This window comes from Triticum aestivum, chromosome 7B (genome assembly GCF_018294505.1).
Source record: "Triticum aestivum cultivar Chinese Spring chromosome 7B, IWGSC CS RefSeq v2.1, whole genome shotgun sequence".
NCBI classification, from domain to species: Eukaryota; Viridiplantae; Streptophyta; class Magnoliopsida; order Poales; family Poaceae; genus Triticum; species Triticum aestivum.
Window position 1 is genome coordinate 181342987 of NC_057813.1, and position 23773 is coordinate 181366759.

At 45.7% G+C, this 23773-nt stretch overlaps 1 protein-coding gene and 1 pseudogene across 1 annotated transcript; both read right to left on the bottom strand.

Annotated features, from left to right (window-relative positions):
• Window positions 1-2220: 2220 nt before the first annotated feature.
• Window positions 2221-3962, bottom strand: LOC123157815 (uncharacterized; annotated as a pseudogene).
• Window positions 3963-6650: 2688 nt separating this feature from the next.
• Window positions 6651-8211, bottom strand: LOC123159213 (uncharacterized). Its single transcript, XM_044577042.1, has 2 exons — window positions 7950-8211; window positions 6651-7866 (listed from the first exon to the last, which is right to left on the bottom strand). The coding sequence occupies exon 2, from the start codon at window positions 7726-7728 to the stop codon at window positions 6793-6795; it is 936 nt and encodes a 311-aa protein (XP_044432977.1). The 5' UTR covers window positions 7729-7866; window positions 7950-8211; the 3' UTR covers window positions 6651-6792.
• Between the last annotated feature and the right edge of the window lie 15562 nt (window positions 8212-23773).

Below are 23773 nucleotides of genomic sequence, written 5' to 3' on the forward strand. Positions count from 1 at the left end.
GTTCTTCCGGGATGATGAACGCATCGTCAACCAGACTGTTCTCTTCTTTGGAGGTAGCGTGATGAGTTTGGCCCTCTGAATTGTGATCGGGCGTCTGCTCCGGGCTGTGTTCGACATGACCTGGTTTATCCTGCTCCATCGCTGGGTCCCTATGGTCGTTGTTGCCTTCAGAATCAACCGGAGTGTCATCCTGTTTTAGGTTGTTATCGCTATTTTTACTGTGACTGGATGTAAGGCGGCGCCTACACCGTCGTTTTTTGCTTTTGCCCGGGGGGTTTATCCTCCCTTGAGTCCTTTTTGTCAACATTGTCTTCTTTGGGGGTGTCGACCATGTAGACGTCGTATGATGAAGTGGCTGTCCAGCGCCCCGTGGGCGGTGGTTCCAGATCGTCCCCTACATCAACGTCCATACCGTCGATGTTATTGAGGTTGGAGTCAAGCATGTCTGTTAGGTCATCGACTGTGGCTACAAAGTGGATGGTGGGTGGGCTGCGATTTTCTTCGTCCTCTGTATCCCACACGGGCCGGACATAGTTCGGCTAGGAGTCTTCTGACAGAGAGAGTGACCTTAATGAATTTAGCACGCCCCCGAAGGGTGAGTGCTGAAAGATATCCGCGGCGGCGAATTCCATAACCAGAGCCCAGTTAGATTCAATGGGCACGGATGCGCGCGGTCCGTAACATACGACCGGAGGCGAGTCCGGGGGTCCGGAGATACAGATCCCTTTAAGAGAGGAGTCTGTGTTCGGCTCCAAAGCCGATGAGTATGCGGCCTTCGGGGCGGGGTCCATCCACCCGCCCTCAGAAGGCACGACCTGCTTCAGAACGAAGTCCGGAGCTGTAGCAGGTGCGGTGTTCCGAATACTGTCCAACTGTAGATCTAGGTCATGCCCGTCGTGATCATTCGTCGCTCCTGACAAGGGCCCGAATCCGTTGAAGATCAAGTCTTCGCGGATGCCGGCAGTGTAGTTTAGGTTTCCAAACCTGACCTGATGGCCAGGGGCGTAGCTATCGATCTGTTCCAGATGGCCAAGCGAGTTGGCCCGCAGTGTGAAGCCGCCGAACACGAAGATCTGTCCGGGGAGAAAATTCTCAACCAAGACAGCGTGGTTGAAGGTTGGAGAAGCCATCTAGCCTTGCCGCGACGACACAGAGGAACTCTCAATGAAAGCACCAATGTCGCTGTCAAAACCGGCGGATCTCGGGTAGGGGGTCCCGAACTGTGCGTCTAAGGCTAATGGTAACAGGAGGGTAGGGACACGATGTTTACCCAAGTTCGGGCCCTCTCGATGGAGGTAATACCCTACTTCCTGCTTGATTGATCTTGATGATATGAGTATTACAAGAGTTGATCTACCACGAGATGAGAGCGGCTAAACCCTAGAAGCTAGCCTATGGTATGATTGTTGTTGTGTTCTACGGACTAAACCCTCCGGTTTATATAGACACCGGAGGGGGCTAGGGTTACACAGAGTCGGTTTACAGAGGAGGAGATCTACATCCGAATCGCCAAGCTTGCCTTCCACGCCAAGGAGAGTCCCATCCGGACACGGGACGGAGTCTTCTATCTTGTATCTTCATAGTTCAAGAGTCCGGCCAAAGTACATAGTCCGGCTGTCCAGATACCCCCTTATCCAGGGCTCCCTCAGTGGCGGAGGCACTCGGACTCTTCGAGCAATAGGGCAGGACGACATAAGTGAGATGAGCCGTCCACTTTTTTCTTGTTGCTGCCATTGGATAATCAAATTAAGTAGGTACATAAATTAAGTAGTTGGAGAATCACAGAGCCCTCAATCAAAAAGCTAAATGTCAGTGAACATATTATGTGGACTGAAGGCATCACGTACACCATTAGACATATAGCTAGAGAATCATAGATGATTGATGTCTACCACTGAGAGGTGCAACCAATGTGTGCACTGGCTTCGGTATAATAATAATGTTACAACAATGAGTCCGCATCGGACCAACCCTTCATGCTTGTACTGACTAACTTACTTCTGCAGAGCAGCTATGGCAGTGAGACGGGGAGCGGCGGCGGTGTCTTATTGAATCTTGAGGAGGATGAAGATGGCGACGCGGTTGGTGCGGATGTCGGGGTGCCACTGCGCCTGCTCCACGCACCCGATCTCGAACTCCCCATGGCCCCTTCCAAGAAGCACTCCACCACGGCACCACCACATATGGTCCTTCATTCACACTTCATCATTACTTTAGCAATCAGCAGGCAGCAGCAAGGCATTCAACATCGAACTGGACGGGATTGGATCGCTCACCGTTGCGGAGCTCGCCCGCGAGCAGCACGGTGGTGTCCGGCCGGGGCAGCCGAGTGAGCGTGGCCAGCAGGTCGCCGACGGCCTCCTCGCTGTACTCCACGTCCGACCCCAGCACGAGCTCAAGCGGCGGGTCCAGCATCTCGGGGTAGAGCTCAGTACTCGTCGCCCCACACCAGCTCCGCCACCGTTGCCAACCTGCCCCCCACGTCCCCACCACCCCCAACGTTCTCCTCGAGGTTCTTCCGTAGCAGCCTGACGCGGTCGGGCAGGTCGGTGGCCACGACGCGCGCCGAGCAGCGCCGCCACGACGGCCACAAGCCCGCACCCAGCGCCAAGGTCCACCGCGCGCGCGCCGCGCACCGGCAGTAGGCCGCTGTCGGCCGCGTGCAGGAGGAACTTGGCAAGCACGATGCCGCTGTCTCACACCACGGCGCCCGTGACCCCCGACGTGCCCCGGAAGGACGACAACTGCTGGTGGAGCGTCAGGCGGCGGCCGCACGCGTCGATGTGGAAGGTGACCGGCGCCCCACCTCGCCTTCGTCCAGACAATCTATGAGAGAAAGCATTTCTCGCACCTGATTCTTGCGGCTGATTTTTCTCAATGCATGATTGTGTTTCCTTTTATTAGGGGCGAACGAAGGCGAGGGATCACTTGTTGATGGAAGGTTGGATGTGATCATTGAATGATTGGCGTGAGAAATAGGGAGGTGATCTGTTTGTATGGTATTATTTCTGAATTTTTAATTACCAAATATTTACATGATTGAATTGAATCGGCACCTGCCAAAGAAAGCACGAATAAATGGAAGGAGTATCAGACGTGGTTCGGTTTTACGTGCGAAGAAGAAAAAATTAACGTGAGAGGTGAGACAAAATAAACAGGACGAAAATTAACCAGATGAAAATAAACCGTGAAGACTATTCACCAACTCAAACATTAGGACTAGAGATATGAGTGACACAATTGCGATCAGATGCTCCTTTCAGACTTGTTGTTCATTTTAATTAGCTACACCTTCCGTTCCATAGTATAAGATCAATTTTTAAGATAGCTAAAAAATGTTCTTATATTATGGGGCGGAGGGTGTAGTATTGATATCTAAGAGTCAATTACACCGGTGGTGCTTGAACTTGGCGTGATCGGTTACTTTGATGCTAGAACTTGTGGCAAACATTGAACTGGTGCAATAACTTGGCTCGTGAGGGCTCAGCCGCCGCCGCCTTGTTTCCCTCCAACGCCCTTCTCCCCCTCCGCTGCTGCCGATGGTCGGCGTCGGGCAAAGCCCGTGCGTGCGACGACGATGGCGGAGGGTCTCTCCTCCCTCTTCCGGATCCACAGCGGCACGGGCGTCCTGATCCGCGGGGTGCGGCCCTGCCGGCGGTGTGGCGGATCCCGGAGGCGGCGGGCTCGCGACGGTGCACGGGCGCCCAGATCCATGGGTGTGGGACTCCCGGCAGCGTGCAGGCTCCCGGCGCCGTCGGGATCGGTCGATGGCGGGCTTGGGCGATGGCGTCGGCCGCGCGGTGCCGAATCTCGTCGGTTGCGTGGTGCTGGATCTCCTCGCTCATGGCGGATCTCGCCACTCCGGCCATCATAGAGGAACCTGGACCTGGGGCGGCGGCCTCGTTAGGCATGGCGATGGCCCCCTCGGCTGGCAACGTTCGCAGGGGGTGGACGGACGACATCTTGAACGCGTGGGCGGTGAGTTGCCAATGGATCTCTTCCGCGTTGTAGGCCTTCTCAATCTACACTTGGTGGCCTACGATCGCGGTCGTCGGTCCCGGTGCGTTCGCGGGGGCTGGTAGAGGTAACACCGGACCGGAGGAAACTCTGGATGACTCGTTCGTCCCGACGGTGGCGTCGACCAGGGGTCGTCGTTCTCCTACTTGCATGCGCCGTCGAGGTCCCTGCCCTCTACCCCGCCCCCATGCCCGAGTGAAAACCCAAAATCTCCTTAGATTGGGCGGCGGCGGCACTGCGTGTGTCGTACCCTTCTTGGAGGCGCCGCCTGGCGCGTTTGGGTGCTCGGTTAGAGGAACTACGGGCGAAGGGGATGGGACCAGTGGCAGCAGGTGGTGTTTGCGACGGAGTAGCGGCGTGGCATCTGGCACGTCGACATCGTCGGGTCTCAGTGGCATGGAGCATCGGGGTCTCGCCGGTGGGCGTGTGATGATGAACAAGCGCAGGATGGTGGTGTCGTGGTGGCGTTGACGACAGCTAGACCAGACAAGGTAGATGCAGCGGTACAACACAGAAGATGCATTGGTGGCAGATGGCTGCGGTTGCCTCATACCCGGCAGGCGTCCTGGTTGAGAAGTGCGCCGGACTGATGGGTGCCCCATACCCGGCAGACGTCCTGGTTGGAACATCAGGTCTTAGATGTTACGTTTGGCCGCGAGGTCTATTTGGTATTAGACCCAGACTATCAGCATCCCTTCATCAACTGGATAGGATTAGCGACAAATGTTGCCTAGACGGTGGCTTTAGTCTTACTGTTGTATGACTTTATAATGTGAATAATTAATAAAATGGCTGCATACATCGTCGAGATGCAGAGGCCGGAGGTCCTCCTCTTTTTTCTAACAAAAAATGTTTTTTATTTTTTCTGTATGATAGGTGGGCACCGACATGAAAATTAAAAGAAAAAGGGTAAGCCTTCTACACTCAAACACGCGACGAAATGATAGCACGTACGCGCTCACAGCCACTGCACTATTTTCTTTTGGATGTTCAACAAGGATAACAGATATTAATGTAGTATAAGGATATTCGCAAATGATAAAATGTAAGTAATAAAAATAAAGTTCAAATATTTGTGTGTATGTGGGGCTTAAATTGGGTGCAAATAATGCAGCCCATTTTGCACGCGCTGGTTCTTTCGAAATGTTTGTAAAACGTAAGTAATAAAAGTAAAGTTATTTGTGTGCTATAAATATCATACACACAAATGATGATTAGTACTACATAAACACATTTAAATATACACACATGTATTATATAATTGTTTTTAGTAAATGCAGACACTGAAAATGGTTATTGAATTAAAAAATACACTTGCAGCTTATATTTAATTTATTTTGATGAATATAAACATTTACTAAATATTTCTGAATATTCACTTGTGACTTATATTAAAAAATATTAGCACGGCTGAATATTCATATGAACACTTTAAATCTTAAATTATGAGTATTTTTAATTGTGGAAACACCAAACTATACAAATGTGCGTATAATTATTGAAATGTTTGTGGAATTAAAATAATATTTATGAATTGTAATGTTAAATATATTTTCATTTTTTTAAAATTATACAAACATTTTAATAATTCACAAATATTATTTTACATATATATGTATATTTTTAAAAGAATACGAGAACAGTTTAGAAAAGAAATTTATTTCGTTTGTATGTATATAATAATATTTATAGCTCACGAATATTTAAAGGTTATTTTTTTACTCAGATTAGAACTTACATTACCTACAAATTTCTAAATAAAACTAACAGGAGCAAATGGGGCGCACTGACGGCAGCCCATTTCAGCGCTGCAAGCTCCTCTATTCCACTATTCTAAAAAAAACCCGCCTCTATTCGACTACAGTAACACAAGTATCCACTTCAAGATGTCAAGACGTGAATGGTGCAGGTGTCAGGACGGACCTTGATAGAACCAATGGTCGCGCTTCGAGACGAGTCCATTTGTTTTGTTAATTTTTTAGTATGTACACACGGGACCCACTAGCTGTAGAGTCGAACAAAATGAAATGCCATCTTTCCGACATCAACAGGGCTCTTTTGTGAGAAAAAAAATTGAGGGTGTCTTCGCAAAAAAAAAAAAAACTGGCCACACGCCCTCTCTTTGCCATTGGGTCGTTGACGGCGGGACCCATGCCATATTGGCGTGCCTAGTTAGCAGCTCGGACGTACACAACCGAGATTTGCATCGTATTTGCATGTCAGAGTCAAGTTATTACACCAATTCGATGTATGCCACGAGTTCTAGCATCAAAGTGACCCTTCGCGTCAAGGTCAAGCACCAACGGTGTAATTGACTGGATATCTAATTGAGCAACTAGTTTTGTGCAACTATAATAAAATAGAGTAACGCCCTCTTGGAACAGAATTATGACAACAAAGAAGGTAACATACTATGACATGGAAAATGGTGGTATGAAAATGAGGCAATGCTAGTCATAGTATATCTATTGGGTCCACCGCCTCTGTTGTTCTATTTTGTAGTTTACTATCCTTGAGGCTTTGAAGCGAATGAAACTATGCCAATACCCTACTTACACGGACTCTATCAGCGAGGTAATTCACTAGTTTATGCACATTACTTTGGTTTTTTCTTAAATAAAATGACAAGCTTCTGGACATGTTGGAGAAACAACACGAAAAAATTAAATAAAAAAATCTTTGCTGTACATTTCTCCTTAGAAAGGATTCACAAATCACATCACAAGCACTCTAGAACGGCAACAAAAGCTACCAAAATCATCATCAAGCTGACGCCTAATCCTGCACAATCACCGCCAACACTTCCGGGGCATCCCTCTCCAACCTCTGTGTTTCTCCCGCTTCGATTACCTCCAAGACCTCCCTCAGCACGCGCTCCTCGTCCACCGAGAGCTCCTCCATGGCCTCCTCCAGCTGCGCCACCAGCTCCGGATCAAACACCGCGCGCTCTCCGTGTTCTGCCGACTCGGGCGGTGCCGCCGGTACGCTGCCGAACTTGGGCGTGACGTAGGAGCCCGGCGAGAACATCTGCCCGCCGCCGAGCAGCCAGTCCCTCAGGCTGCCGGACTTGCTGAAGTCGAAGCCCGGCGCCGCGCTCAGCTCACCGAGCTGCCTCGCCCTGGCCCGCCTCTTCGCGCCGCCGGGCGTCTCCCCTAGTTCCGGAGCGCTGCTGGCGGTGGCCATCGCGTCTTGCTCCGTGCAGCTGCTCTGCGCCGGCGGCTCCACCTCCACCGACGCGTCTGGTTCAGGCGCTGGTGCTGGTGCAGGCTCCGCTTTCTCCGGCGAGCCGCACCGCGAAACCAGCGCGTCGAACTCCTCCAGCGTGCGGAAGCTGACCGCCCTCCCGGCGGTGACATCGTATGCATACCGAAGCGACGAAGTTTTGCCGCCGTCTGATTTCCGATCATCGTCCCGCTCCTCGGCACCTTCCGCGGTGTTCTCCTCCTCCAGCCCGGCGAGAAGGTCAGACACGTTGATCGTCTCGATCTTGGCCGCCGCCGAGGCGGGCTCCGGGCTCTGCTCGACGGCGTCGACCTTGCTGCTCCTGGCGGCGGAGCTGGAGGTGCGGAGGAGGGCGAGGAACTGGTCGCCGTTTCTCTTGGAGTTGGAGAGGATGATCTCCTCGACCAGGCTGCTCCTCTGGAGCCCCTGATTGGCCTTCTCCCGCAGGCTCCCCGACCTGCTCAGTACCTTGGAGGAGATGCACCCCATCGCTCCTCGGTCTCTCGCTCCCAGCAATCTATCTATCTTTTTTTTTTGCGGGTGAGCAATCTATCTATCTATCTATATATATCTGAAAAGTTCCTCCACACGCAGCTGCTCCACAGATGCTCTCTCAGTTGGTTTTGTCTGCAAACGATCACGTATCTTAACGACGACAGGCTGCCAAATCATCTGAAGCATATATAGATAATAAGAACGAGAAGAATTACCTGCCTGGGTTCTTGGAAAGATTCTCCCCGTTGCACTCCTCGATTCTAGCTTGAATTGCTTCAGATGATTTGTTGCGGATTAAGATTAGCGCCGGGGCAGCACATGCAGAGCACCGGGCCAGGATCCGATCATGGCTGACTAATGGCTGCAATTAAGTACAAAATGGAAGTGGCTGCCGGCTGCCTCTCGTGGGTTTCGAGTCAGCAGAATGGTTTCTTAGTTTAATGGATCGGCAAATTGTGATGCTACGGACCTATCGGCGCCACGCCACCAACCCCAGTTTGAACACCGGGCGTTTTTTTTTAATGGGACACCGGACGTTGGTAGTGCCGTGGCGAGCCGCAGAAATCAACCTTGGGTTTGCCGGTTATTTGCAACGATGCCATTATGCGTAACATTGCTTAGCCGTTCGCTACCAAGTGGCATTCTCGGGGTTTATGTCCGAACCATGGGTGGTGTGCACACCATGACCATATGCTGCCGTCTGGTCATGAGGAGTGGGCTCCGCCAGGAGAAAAGCTGGGCATGCGGCATGCCGCGGGAGAACGGGAGGCATGGGGAAAAGTCGTCGGCGTGGCGGGAGCGCCAACTGTGACCGGATATCTGCCGTCCGCTGTTCGTTCGACGGCCCAGGACCGGATGGAGTCGTTGGAGCTCACGCTGCCCCAACAACCCTGGCCAGGCCGCCACATATTGACGTCGCCACCGTACGTCGATGTAGACCCCGACATTGCCGATATCTTTCCACCGTATTATTACTCTCAATCTTGTTCTGTAGTAGTAATAACTATTTTTTGCGATTACATACCAAAAGTAAAACGTGAGCAAGAAAACCTTGCCGGTCCACGAAATGCCGTGGTCAAGGCCGAACAAGCTCAATGTTCCAAACGAGAGATGACAAGTGAGCACGCCATTGTTGGGGAACGTAAACGCCATCCGTCCACTGCATAAACTAGCGAGCCATGAACCGCTGGTTAGCTAGCCACGTACATTTGGACGCCTAGTGGCAGCATCCGAGGTAACAATCTCCTCAAATGAAGCGGCCCCTTTTCACGGGCTCCAAGAGGGTGGAGTTTACTCTAGATCGATGATGTCTTCTCTCTTCAGTATTACTGTATTCACTTTATATGTGAGAGAGGTGTGGACTACAAGTAGGGTTTGTTTGTGCTATACGAACTTTTAGCACATTTTCAACTAAGCATAATTTAGGTTCTTTTGTGGTGAAACCAGTTCATTAGGGTTATAAGCCATAGACCTGGCATGGATGCTAGCATATTTCATGTATTTTTTTCAGGCATTCCGACGTCACTCTCGGTAGTATGGCATGCTCATCGACTATGAGGTGTCAGGTAAAGTATGCGTGTGCGTGTGCGTGTTATGATAGCCGGTATCTGTATTATGCTTCACATAATTTTTCTAAGCATGTTTTAGATCATCCTCATTAGTTTGATATAGTACATCATAGTAGTGTCTATTTTAGGGGTATATCGTAATAGTGCCTAGTCACTATGAACCGCTATAAAACAGCATTCACCCACACGTGTTCCATATGGCCCCGGCCCAGTAGTGCTATAAACGACATTTGCCCCTGCGTGTCCCATATGGCTCAGGCCCAGTAGCGCTATAACTGGTGAAAGATGTCCGCTGGTTGGACCTTTTTAGGGTTCATACTACAAAGCCGTTCAGTCATGCGGCGCTCTTAACGAAGATGAGGAATGCTTGGATGGCAGCACAGGGAGTCACATTCAATATCAAGGGACCAAACCTCTTTTTGGTACAATGCCATTGTTTGGGTGATTGGAGGAAAATCATGGATGGCGGTCCTTGGCTGTTTAGGAGGGCGCCGGTCGTGCTTCAGGAATATGATGGATTCTCGGATGTCACCAAATTTAAACTAAACAAGTACCCGGTGTGGGCTAGAGTTAAAGGGCTTTCGGATGGTCTTACAAGGAAGAAAGATCTAGCAGAGAAGGTGGCTACAAAGATAGGCAGGCCACCTTTGAATGTGATTGTCAATGAGGGTAGGATATATCCCCCTAGCATTCTTAGGACACGGGTGTTCCTTGATGTCAATATACCCCTTGTCTGTTTTGTCCCAATTAAGCTAAAGGAGCATAAGAAATTCAACGTCTATTATGAAAACTGACAGACTTTTGCTTCTCTTGTGGCCTAGTTGGTCACCTTGCTAGTGAGTGTGGCGATGGGGTGCATGACCCCGCATGGTTCGAATGGGGGGAGTGGTTGTTGTGGGATCCGGAGCCCTCTGCTGATCAGTCCTGGAGCGTCCGGGGCAGGAGTGATGGTGGAGGAGGTGGGAGGATGGGAGGGAGAGCAAGAAGAGGAGGACGAGGGGGTAGGGGGGCGAGCAGTAGCAAGGGTAGAGGAGAGTCTCATGGAATGGGGAGGGGTCAGGACGGAAGTGATGGGGCAAACTTTGTTGTTGTAGGGAAGGTTCTTGAAGAGGAAGGGGATAAGGGAGCTCGCAAACGCCTTGTTTCCGCAGATGGATCACTGAACATTAGGGGCCAGCCGGTCCCAAACCTAGCTGGCAGGGTGGCGGGTACGGTTCTTATTATCTAAGGAGCCTCCCCAAACACTCCTATGGAGGGGCAGGTGTCTACGCCACAGAAAACCCAGGTGCCAAAGAGGAGGAAGCATGATGGAACTGTTGCGGTGGATGAGATGGATATTACAAATCAGGAAGCCTCCAGAGCGGAGGACCGTCGTGCTCATGAGGACCCTATGTTGGAACTGTCGTGGGATTGGCGATCCCGTGCCAGTTCGTGAGCTCCGTGACCTCGTGGAGGCTAGTGCGCCGTCGGCCCTATGCATTGTTGAAACTCAACTAGCGAAGTATCGAGTGGAAGGGTTGGTTGGTAGGTTAGATTTTAGCAGTAGTTTTGGAGTAGGAAGTAGCGGTAGGAGTGGAGGACCTTGCTTGTACAGGAAGAATAATGTCAATCTCGAAATAAAGAGCTTTTCACAGTATCATATTGACTCGGTGATATCAGAACCGGGTAAGGATCCATGGCGATTATCTTGTTTTTATGGGGCTGCAAACAGGAGTTTAAGATACAAGACATGGGACACTATGAAATTTCTGAGAGGAGAAAGCATGTTGCCATGGATTTGCATGGGAGACTTCAATGAGATTTTCAAGCTGGAAGAACATATGGGACCAAATGAACATGACAATTCACAAATTGCAGGCTTCCGTGAGGAAGTTGATGTGTGCGAATTAGCGGACTTGGGCTACAAGGGGCTGGACTGTACTTTTGAGAAGAGAGTAGTGGGGGTGAGTTCTGTCATGTTTCTTAGACAGAGCTCTGGCCACCCCAGCTGGTCTGGAATGTTCTCGTTCACATCGGTTGAGCACCTCACAGCGGCAATATCAGATCACTGTCCTATTGTGTTGTCTATTGAATTGGAATCCAATAGCGTGAGACATAGATTGAAGAAGTCGTTTCATTATGAATGTGCATGGGAAACTGACAGTAGTTTTGAGGGCGTGCTCGAGCAGGCATGGGAGAAGGACCGTCCGGCTACCACGGTCGCTAAACTGGCAAACAAGCTGAACATCGTGGCCTCTATGTTGAAACGATGGGGAAAGCTTCCGTTTGGCTCAATTCGGCAGGAGCTCCGGGAACTAAGGCAGCAACTTGCGGCCTTCCATGCTGAACCACTACTGGTAGGGCCGGGGCTCGACGAGCTGCGAGTGTAGGACGGGATGGTTGAGCTTTCATACCGGGAGGAGATCATGATGATACAACGCTCACACATTCAATGGCTAGTTGAGGGAGATTCCAACACAAAATATTTCCAAAAAAGGCAAGTGCACGCAAAGCCAAGAACACTATTAGTTCGCTGCAACGTCAAGATGGATCCACCTGCTCGGATCCGGGAGAGCTGCCAAAATGACTGTTGGGGAACACAGTAATTTCAAAAATTTCCTACGATCACGTAAAATCTATCTAGGTGATGCATTGCAATGAGAGGGGAGAGTATGCCCATGTACCCTTGTAGACTGAAAGCGGAAGCGTTTCAATAACGCGGTTGATGTAGTCGAACTTCTTCGCGATCCAATCGATCAAGTACCGAACGTACGACACCTACGCGTTCAGCACACGTTCAACTCGATGACGTCCTTTGTGCTCTTGATCCAGTTGAGGACGAGGGTGAGTTCCGTCGGCACGACGGCGTGGCGACGGTGATGATGATGCTACCGATGCAGGGCTTCGCCTAAGACACATGATGGTATGATCGAGGTGTGTAACTGTGGAGGGGGGCACCGCACACGGTTGGGAGAGAAACTTGTGTGTTCTAGGGTGCCCCTTGCCCCCATATATAAAGGAGAAAGGGGAGGCCAGCCGGCCCTCCTAGTGCGCGCCCCACAAGGGGAGTCCTACTAGGACTACTAGTCCTAGTAGGATTCCACCAAGAGGGAGAGGTGGGGAAGGAAGGAGAGGGAGAGGGAGAAGGAAAGGGGGGCGCCGCCCCCCCTTCCCTAGTCCAATTTGGACCTAAGGGGGAGGGGGCGCGTGGCCTGCCCTAGCCGCCACACTCTTTCTCTCCACCAAGGCCCATGTGGCCCATTAGTTCCCCGGGGGGTTCCGATAACCCTCAGGCACTCCGGTTTTATCCGAAACTTCTGCGGAACACTTCCGGTGTCCGAATATAGTCGTCCAATATATCAATCTTTATGTCTCGACCATCTCGAGACTCCTCGTCACGTCTGTGATCTCATCCGGGACTCTGAACAAACTTCGATCATCAAGAACACATAACTCATAATACATATCATCATCGAACATTAAGCGTGCGGACCCTACGGGTTCGAGAGCTATGTATACATGATCAAGACACATCTCCGGTCAATAACTAATAGCGGAACCTGGATGCTCATATTGGCTCCTACATATTCTACGAAGATCTTTATCGGTCAAACCGCATAACTACATACGTTGTTCCCTTTGTCATCGGTGTGTTACTTGCCCGAGATTCGATCGTCGGTATCAATATACCTAGTTCAATCTCGTTGCCGGCTAGTCTCTTTGTTCGTTCCGTAATAATTCATCCCACAACTAACTCATTAGTCACAATGCTTGCAATACTTATAGGGATGAGCATTACCGAGAGGGCCCAAAGATACCTCTCGGAAGCACAGAGTGACAAATCCTAATCTCGACCTATGCCAACCCAACAAACACCTTTGGAGACACCTGTAGAGCACCTTTATATTCACCCTTTTACATTGTGACGTTTGGTTGCACACAAAGTGTTCCTTCGGTATTTGGGAGTTGCATAATCTAATAGTCTAAGGAACATGTATAAGTCATGAAGAAAGCAGTAGCAATGAAACTGTAACGATCATAATGCTAAGCTAACGGATGGGTCATTGATGTCTACTACACAACCTTCTTCTTGTAGACGCTGTTGGGCCTGCAAGTGCACAGGTTTGTAGGACAGTAGAAAATTTCCCTCAAGTGGATGACCTAAGGTTTATTAATCCGTAGGAGGCGTAGGATGAAGATGTTCTCTCTCAAACAACCCTACAACCAAATAACAAAGAGTCTCTTGTGTCCCCAACACACCCAATACAATGGTAAATTGTATAGGTGCACTAGTTTGGCGAAGAGATGGTGATACAAGTGCAATATGGATGGTAGATAAAGGTATTTGTAATCTGAAATTATAAAAAACAGCAAGGTAACTAATGGCAAAAGTGAGCGTAAACGGTATTGCAATGGTAGGAAACAAGGCCTAGGGTTCATACTTTCACTAGTGCAAGTTCTCTCGACAATAATAACATAGATAGATCATATAACAATCCCTCAACATGCAACAAAGAGTCACTCCAAAGACACTAATAGCGGAGAACAAACGAAGAGATTATGGTAGGGTACGAAACCACCTCAAAGTTATTCTTTCGGATCAATCTATTCAAGAGTTCGTACTAGAATAACACCTTAAGACACAAATCAACCAAAACCCTAATGTCACCTAGATACTCCATTGTCACCTCAAGTATCCGTGGGCATGATTATACGATATGCATCACACAATCTTAGATTCATCTATTCAACCAACACCAAGTACTTCAAAGAGTGCCCCAAAGTTTCTACCGGAGAGTCAAGAACGTGTGTCAACCCCTATGCATAGGTTCATGGGCGGAACCCGCAAGTTGGTCACCAAAACATACATCAAGTGGCACATGATATCCCATTGTCACCACAGATAAGCACGACAAGACATACATCAAGTGTTCTCATAAAAGATTCAATCCGATAAGATAACTTCAAAGGGGAAAACTCAATTCATCACAAGAGAGTAGAGGGGGAGAAACATCATAAGATCCAACTACAATAGCAAAGCTCGGGATACATCAAGATCGTGCCATAGAGGGAACACGAGAGAGAATACAAGAGAGAACACAAGAGAGAGAGATCAAACACATAGCTACTGGTACATACCCTCAGCCTCGAGGGTGAACTACTCCCTCCTCATCATGGATAGCGCCAGGATGATGAAGATGGTCACCGGTGAAGGATCCCACCTCCGGCAGGGTGCCGGGAAGGGCTCCCGAGAGGTTTTTGTTGGCTACAGAGGCTTGCGGCGGCGGAACTCCCAATCTATCTTGATTTTCGATGTTTTTAGGGTACGTAGGCTTATACAGGCGAAAGAAGTCGGTCGGGAGGTGCTCGAGGGGCCCACGAGATAGGGGGGTGCGCCCAGTAGGGGGGGGGGCACCCTCCTATCTCGTGGCTTCCTCGAGGCTCTTCTGACGTGAACTCCGAGTCTCCTGGGTGATATTCTTCCCAAAAATAACGCTGTCGAAGGTTTCATTCCGTTTAGACTCCGTTTGATATTCCTTTTCTTCAAAATACTGAAACATGCAATAAAACAACAATATGGGCTAGGCCTCCGGTTAATAGGTTAGTCCCAAAAGTAATATAAAAGTGTACAATAAAGCCCATAATCATTCAAAACAGATAATATAATAGCATGAATGCTTCATAAATTATAGATACGTTGGAGATGTATCAGCATCCCCAAGCTTGATTCCTGCTCGTCCTCGAGTAGGTAAATGATAAAGAAAGAATTTATGAAGTGTGAATGCTAGAAGGTGCACAAGTTTGATCAATGATAATTTCAATCACCTTTTCTAGCATGATAATATGTCATAACAATAGTTCATCTCATAAAACTTTTCATGATAAAGTAACAAGCTATTCACATGTCAAAGCATAGACCATAAACTTTCTTGAAAACTAGCAAACTTCATTCTTGGTCATCAAACAATTGCAATCCATCCTATTTTCAGGAATAGCAAACTCCACATACTCAACTATCATATAGTCTTCTACAATTGCTAACACTCACGCAATACTTGTGGTTATGAAGTTTTAATCAGACACAAAGAAAGATAGGGGCTTATAATGTTGCCTCCAAACGTATTCACCTTTGGGTGATGTCAACAATAATAGTTCATGCTAACATACATCCAATTGGATATATATATCAGGATCACCCTAACACAAAGTGCTTGCCAAAGGATAAAATGAAAAAGGGAAAGGTGAAGATCACCTTGACTCTTGCATAAAGTAGAAGACATAAAGTAAAAGATAGGCCCTTCGCAGAGGGAAGCAGAGGTTGTCATGCGCTTTTAAGGTTGGATACACAAAATCTTAATGCGAAAGAACGTCACTTTATATTGCCCCTTGTATATGGACCTTTATTATGCAGTCCGTCGCTTTTATTGCTTCCATAACAAGATCGTACAAAGCTTATTTTCTCCACACTAATAAGTCATGCATATTTAGAGAGCAATTTTTATTGCTTGCACCGATGACAACTTACTTGAAGGATCTTACTCAATCCATAGGTAGATATGGTGGACTCTCATGGCAAAACTGGGTTTAAGGATATTTGGAAGCACAAGTAGTATCTCTACTTGGTGCTAGGAATTTTTGGCTAGCATGAGGGGGAAAGGCAAGCTCAACATGTTTGAATGATCCATGACAATATACTTTAACTGAGATGTGAGAAAACATAACCCATTACGTTGTCTTCCTTGTCCAACATCAACTCTTTAGCATGTCATACTTAATGAGTGCTCACAATTATAAAAGATGTCTATGATAATATATTTATATGTGAAATCTCTCTTCCTTCAATATTCTTTCATGAATTGTTCAAATGACTAATACAATGCTTGCTAACCGTCAATAAATTTACAACCTCTACTTCTTAGATGTGAAGTCATTACTCCCCATGGGATAAGCAAATGAAACATATATAAATTCAGATTTATGACATTCAACTCATTCAACCATTTACTCATAGGATATAAGTGAAGCACACGAGTAAATGAAAACTACTCCAAAAAGATATAAGTGAAGATCAATGAGTAGCTAAATAATTATGTAACTATGTGAAGACTCTCTCTCATTAAATAATTTCAGATCTTGGTATTGTATTCAAGCAGCAAGAAAAACAAAATAAAATGACATTGCAAGGATAGCACAACTCATGTGAAGAAGCAAAAACTTAGGCTCAACCGATACTAACCGATAGTTGTTGAAGAAGAAAGGTGGGATGCCTACCGGGGCATCCCCAAGCTTAGATGCTTGAGACTTCTTGAAATATTATCTTGGGGTGCCTTGGGCATCCCTAAGCTTGAGCTTTTATGTCTCCTTAATTCCTCTCATATCATGGTTTCTCTTTTTATCAAAAGCTTCATCCACACCAAACTCAACAAGAACTCGTGAGATAGGTTAGTATAAACCAATGCAAAACCTTATCATTTTTCTGCTGTAACAAATCACTTAAATTATTATTCAACATTGCATACTAAATGCCTCTGCATATTTAATACTCCTATCCTCAAATAGAATCATTAAACAAGCAAACATATGCAAACAATGCAACCATAACAGCAATCTGCCAAAACAGTATAGTCTGTAAAGAATGCAAGATTCATCATACTTCCCTAACTCCAAAAATTATGAGAAAAATACTACGCTGTAGAAGATTTATCAGAGCTCAATATGAAAAAAGATTCAGCATTAGACCATTCTCTGACTTTTCTAGGGAATTTTTGCAACAGCGGTAAACTTTCTGTCTTCAAACAGCAACATGTATACTAGCAAAATAAGCATGGTAAAGGCTATCCTTGACATTTTTATTGAAACTAAAGATGCAAAACATTATTCCAACTAACAGCAAGAAAAAAATAACAAAATAAAATGACGCTCCAAGCAAAACACATATCATGTGGCGAATAAAAATATAGCTCCAAGTAAAGTTACCGATGAACGAAGACGAAAGAGGGGATGCCATCCAGGGCATCCCCAAGCTTAGTTGCTTGGTTGTCCTTGAATATTACCTTGGGGTGCCTTTGGCATCCCCAATCTTAGGCTCTTGCCACTCTTTATTCCATAGTCCATCCAATCTTTTTACCCAAAACTTGAAAACTTCAACCACACAAAACTCAAAATAAAACTCGTAAGCTCCGTTAGTATAAGAAAATAAATCACCACTTAGGTACTGTAATGAACTCATTATAAATTCATATTGGTGTAATATCTACTATATTCTAACTTCTCTATGGTTCATACCCTTACATACTAGCCATAGATTCATCAAAATAAGCAAACAACACATAGAAAACAGAATCTGTCAAAAACAGAACAGTCTGTAGTAATCTGTATCAAACGTATACTTCTGGAACCCCAAAAATTATGAAATAAATTTCTGGGCCTGAGGAATTTGTCTATTAACCATCTGAAAAAAGAAGAAACCTAAAATAACTCTTCAGTAAAACATGGCAGCTAATCTCGTGAGCATAAAAGTTTCTGTTTTTCACAGCAAGATCACATAGACTTCACCCAAGTCTTCCCAAAGGCTCTACTTGGCACTTTATTGAAACAAAAGCTATAAAACATGATTAATACAGTAGCATAACCATGTGGACACACAAAAACATTAAGGATAAATATTGGGTTGTCTCCAAACAAGCACTTTTCTTTAATGCCTTTTTAGCTAGGCATGATGATGGCAATGATGCTCACATAAAAGATAAGAATTGAAACACAACGGGAGCATCATGAAGCATATGACTAGCACATTTAAGCCTAACCCACTTCCTATGCATAGGGATTTTGTGAGCAAATAACTTATGGGAACAATAATCAACTAGCATAGGAAGGTAAAACAAGCATAACTTCAAAAATTTCAACACATAGAGAGGAAACTTGATATTATTGCAATTCCTACAAGCATATGTTCCTCTCTCATAATAATTTTCAGTAGCATCATGAATGAATTCAACAATATAACCAGCACCTAAAGCATTCTTTTCATATCTACAAGCATAGAAATTTTACTAATCTCCACATAAGCAAAATTCTTCTCATGAATAGTAGTGGGAGCAAACTCAACAAAATAATTATCATGTGAAGCATAATCCAATTGAAAACTAAAATCATGATGACAAGTTTCATGGTTATCATTATTATTAATAGCATACAAGTCATCACAATAATCATCATAGATAGCAACTTTGTTCTCATAATCAATTGGAACCTCTTCCGAAATAGTGGAATCATCACTAAATAAAGTTGACACTCTTCCAAATCCACTTTCATGTTCATCACAATAAGATTCAACATCCTCCAAAATAGTGGGATCACTACTTCCTAAAGTTGACACTCTTCGAAACCCACTTTCATCAATATAATCATCATTAATAGGAGGCATGCTTTCAACATAATAAATATTCTCATCAAAACTTGGGGGACTAAACATATCATCTTCATCAAACATAGCTTCCCCAAGCTTGTGGCTTTGCATATCATTAGCATCATGGATATTCAAGGAATTCATACTAACAACATTGCAATCATGCTCATCATACAAAGATCTAGTACCGAACATTCTAATGCATTCTTCTTCTAGCACTTGAGCACAATTTTCCTTTTCATCATACTCACGAAAGATACTAAAAAGATGAAGCGTCTGAGACAAACTTAACTCCATTTTTTTGTAATTTTCTTTTATAAACTAAACTAGTGATAAAACAAGAAACAAAAAGATTCGATTGCGAGGTCTAAAGATATACCTTCAAGCACTCACCTCCCCGGCAACGGCGCCAGAAAAGAGCTTAGTTGACGGGGTGTGAGTACCGCTTACCTAGCCTCCCCGGCGACGGCGCCAGAAAAGAGCTTGATGTCTACTACACAACCTTCTTCTTGTAGACGTTGTTGGGCCTGCAAGTGCACAAGTTTGTAGGACAGTAGAAAATTTCCCTCAAGTGGATGACCTAAGGTTTATCAATCCGTAGGAGGCGTAGGATGAAGATGTTCTCTCTCAAACAACCCTGCAACGAAATAACAAAGAGTCTCTTGTGTCCCCAACACACCCAATACAATGGTAAATTGTATAGGTGCACTAGTTTGGCGAAGAGATGGTGATACAAGTGCAATATGGATGGTAGATAAAGGTATTTGTAATCTGAAATTATAAAAAACAGCAAGGTAACTAATGGCAAAAGTGAGCGTAAACGGTATTGCAATGGTAGGAAACAAGGCCTAGGGTTCATACTTTCACTAGTGCAAGTTCTCTCAACAATAATAACATAGATAGATCATATAACAATCCCTCAACATGCAACAAAGAGTCACTCCAAAGACACTAATAGCGGAGAACAAACAAAGAGATTATGGTAGGGTACGAAACCACCTCAAAGTTATTCTTTCGGATCAATCTATTGAAGAGTTCGTACTAGAATAACACCTTAAGACACAAATCAATCAAAACCCTAATGTCACCTAGATACTCCATTGTCACCTCAAGTATCCGTGGGCATGATTATACGATATGCATCACACAATCTCAGATTCATCTATTCAACCAACACAAAGTACTTCAAAGAGTGCCCCAAAGTTTCTATCGGAGAGTCAAGAACGTGTGCCAACCCCTATGCATAGGTTCATGGGCGGAACCCGCAAGTTGGTCACCAAAACATACATCAAGTGGCACATGATATCCCATTGTCAACACAGATAAGCATGGCAAGACATACATCAAGTGTTCTCATAAAACACTCAATCCGATAAGATAACTTCAAAGGGGAAAACTCAATTCATCACAAGAGAGTAGAGGGGGAGAAACATCATAAGATCCAACTACAATAGCAAAGCTTGGGATACATCAAGATCGTGCCATAGAGGGAACACGAGAGAGAACACGAGAGAGAGAGAGAGATCAAACACATAGCTATTGGTACATACCCTCAGCCTCGAGGGTGAACTACTCCCTCCTCGTCATGGATAGCGCCGGGATGATGAAGATGCAACCGGTGAAGGATCCCCCCTCCGGCAGGGTGCCGGGAAGGGCTCCTGAGAGGTTTTTGGTGGCAACAGAGGCTTGCGGCGGCGGAACTCCCTATTTATCTTGATTTTCGATGTTTTTAGGGTACGTAGGCTTATATAGGCGAAAGAAGTCGGTCGGGAGGTGCTCGAGGGGCCCACGAGACAGGGGGGGCGCCCAGTAGGGGGGGAGGGGCGCCCTCCTACCTCGTGGCCTCCTCGAGGCTCTTCTGACGTGAACTCCAAGTCTCCTGGGTGATATTCTTCCCAAAAATAACACTGCTTAAGGTTTCATTCCGTTTGGACTCCGTTTGATATTCCTTTTCTTTGAAATACTGAAACAGGCAATAAAACAGCAATATGGGCTCGGCCTCCGGTTAATAGGTTAGTCCCAAAAGTAATATAAAAGTGTATAATAAAGCCCATAATCATTCAAAACAGATAATATAATAGCATGAATGCTTCATAAATTATAGATACGTTGGAGACATATCAGTCATGTCCATCACATGATTCTCCTAATGATGTGATCATGTTCATCAAATGACAACACATGTCTATGTTTAGGAAACATAACCGTCTTTGATTAATGAGCTAGTATAGTAGAGGCATACTAGGGACAATATGTTTTGTCTATGTATTCACACATGTACTAAGTTTCTGGTTAATAAAATTCTAGCATGAATAATAAACATTTATCATGAAATAAGGAAATAAATAATAACTTTATTATTGCCTCTAGGGCATATTTCCTTCAGTCTCCCACTTGCATTAGAGTCAATAATCTATATTAGATAGTAATGATTCTAACACCCATGGAGCTTTGGTGCTGATCATGTTTTGCTCGTGGAAGAGGCTTAGTCAACGAGTCTGCAACATTCAGATCCGTATGTATCTTGCAAATCTCTATGTCCCACTCCGAAATTTGATGATGGATGGAATTGAAGCGTCTCTTGATGTGCTTGGTTTTCTTGTGAAATATGGATTCCTTTGGCAAAGGAATTGCACCGGTATTGTCACAAAAGATTTTCATTGGACCCAATGCACTAGGTATGACACCTAGATCGGATATAAACTCCTTCATCCAGACTCCTTCATTTACTGCTTCTGAAGCATCAATGTACTTCACTTCACATGTAGATCCCGCCACGACGCTCTGCTTGGAACTGCTCCAACTGACAGCTCCTCCATTCAATAAAAATACGTATCCGGTTGCAACTTTGAGTCATCCGGATCAGTGTCAAAGATTGCATCAACGTAACCATTTATGACGAGCTCTTTGTCACCTCCATAAACGAGAAACATATCCTTAGTCCTTTTCAGGTATTTCAGGATGTTCTTGACCGCTGTGTAGTGCTCCACTCCGAGATTACTTTGGTACCTCTCTGCTATGCTTATAGCAAGGCACACATCAGGTCTGTTACACAACATTGCATACCTGATAGAACCTATGGCTGAAGCATAGGGAATGAATTTCATTTTCTCTCTATCTTCTGCAGTGGTCGGGCATTGAGTCTGACTCAACTTCACACCTTGTAACACAGGCAAAAACCCTTTCTTTGATTGATCCATTTTGAACTTCTTCAAAACTTTATCAAGGTATGTGCTTTGTGAAAGTCCAATTAAGTGTCTTGATCTATCTCTATAGATCTTGATGCCCAATATGTAAGCAGCTTCACCGAGGTCTTTCATCGAAAACTCTTATTCAAGTATCCCTTTATGCTATCTAGAAATCCTATATAATTTCCAATTAACAATATGCCATCCACATATAATATTAGAAATGATACAGAGCTCCCACTCACATTCTTGTAAATACAGGCTTCTCCAAAAGTCTGTATAAAACCATATGCTTTGAAATCACTATCAAAGCGTTTATTCCAACTCCGAGAGGCTTGCACCAGTCCATAAATGGATTGCTGGAGCTTGCACACTTTGTTAGCACCCTTTGGATCGACAAAACCTTCTGGTTGCATCATATACAACTCTTCTTCCAGAAATCCATTCAGGAATGCAGTTTTGACATCCATCTGCCAATTTTCATAATCATAAAATGTGACAATTGCTAACATGATTCGGACAGACTTAATCATCGCTACGGGTGAGAAAGTCTTATTGTGGTCAACTCCTTGAACTTGTCGAAAACCTTTCGCAACAAGTTGAGCTTTGTAGACAGTAAAATTACCGTCAGCGTTGGTCTTCTTCTTGAAGATCCATTTATTTTCTATGGCTTGCCGATCATCGAGCAAATCCACCAAAGTCCACACTTTGTTCTCATACATGGATCCCATCTTAGATTTCATGGCCTCAAGCCATTTCGTGGAATCTAGGCTCATCATCGCTTGCTCATAGTTCGTAGGTTCACCATGGTCTAGTAACATGACTTCCAGAATAGTATTACCATACCACTCTGGTGCGGATCTTACTCTGGAAGACCTACGAGGTTCGGTACTGGAAGACCTACGAGGTTCGGTACTGGAAGACCTACGAGGTTCGGTACTGGAAGACCTACGAGGTTCGGTAGTGACTTGATCTGAAGTTTCATGATCATCATCATTAGCTTCCTCACTAATTGGTGTAGGAATCACTGGAATTGATTTATGTGATGAACTACTTTCCAATAAGGGAGAAGATACAATTAACTCATCAAGTTCTACTTTCCTCCCACTCACTTCTTTCGAGAGAAACTCCTTCTCTAGAAAGGATCCATTCTTAGCAACAAAGATTTTGCCTTCGGATCTGTGATAGAAGGTGTACCCAACAGTCTCCTTTGGGTAACCTATGAATACACACTTCTCAGATTTGAGTTCGAGCTTATCAGGTTGAAGCTTTTTCACATGAGCATCGCAGCCCCAAACTTTAAGAAATGACAACTTTGGTTTCTTGACAAACCACAGTTCATAAGGCGTCGTGTCAACGGATTTTGATGGTGCCCTATTTAAAGTGAACGCAACCATCTCTAAAGCATAACCCTAAAATGATAGCGGTAAATCAGTAAGAGACATTGTCGCGGTGGGCGCACGGCAGATGCCAAGGGATCGCTAAAGAGAGGAGGAGGCTCGAGGGCACTGGTGGGATCCAGAGGCGAGGTCGGCATGAGCGAGCGCGGGATGCAAGACATACCCAGGTTCGGGGCTCTCTGGAGATATAACACCCCTAGTCCTGCCGAGTGTGGTCGATATGCAACAGTACAGAGTTGCTCCTAGAGCTGTTTGGAGGAAGAAGGAAGGCTAGCCTAGGCTCAGGCTACTCCTTCTCCCTGTGTGTGTTTGTGTGTTCTACTGATCGGTTGGCTACTTCCCTGCGTGCTTGCCCATGTGCATGAGGGATCATGGGGGGTTTTATAGGCCAACCCCAGTGTCACATCCCTAGTCTGGTATGACTTAGACTAGCTAGCCATTTGTGCATCATATTTAAATTTCATTTAAATTTGAAATGAGGATTGGTGGAACCCT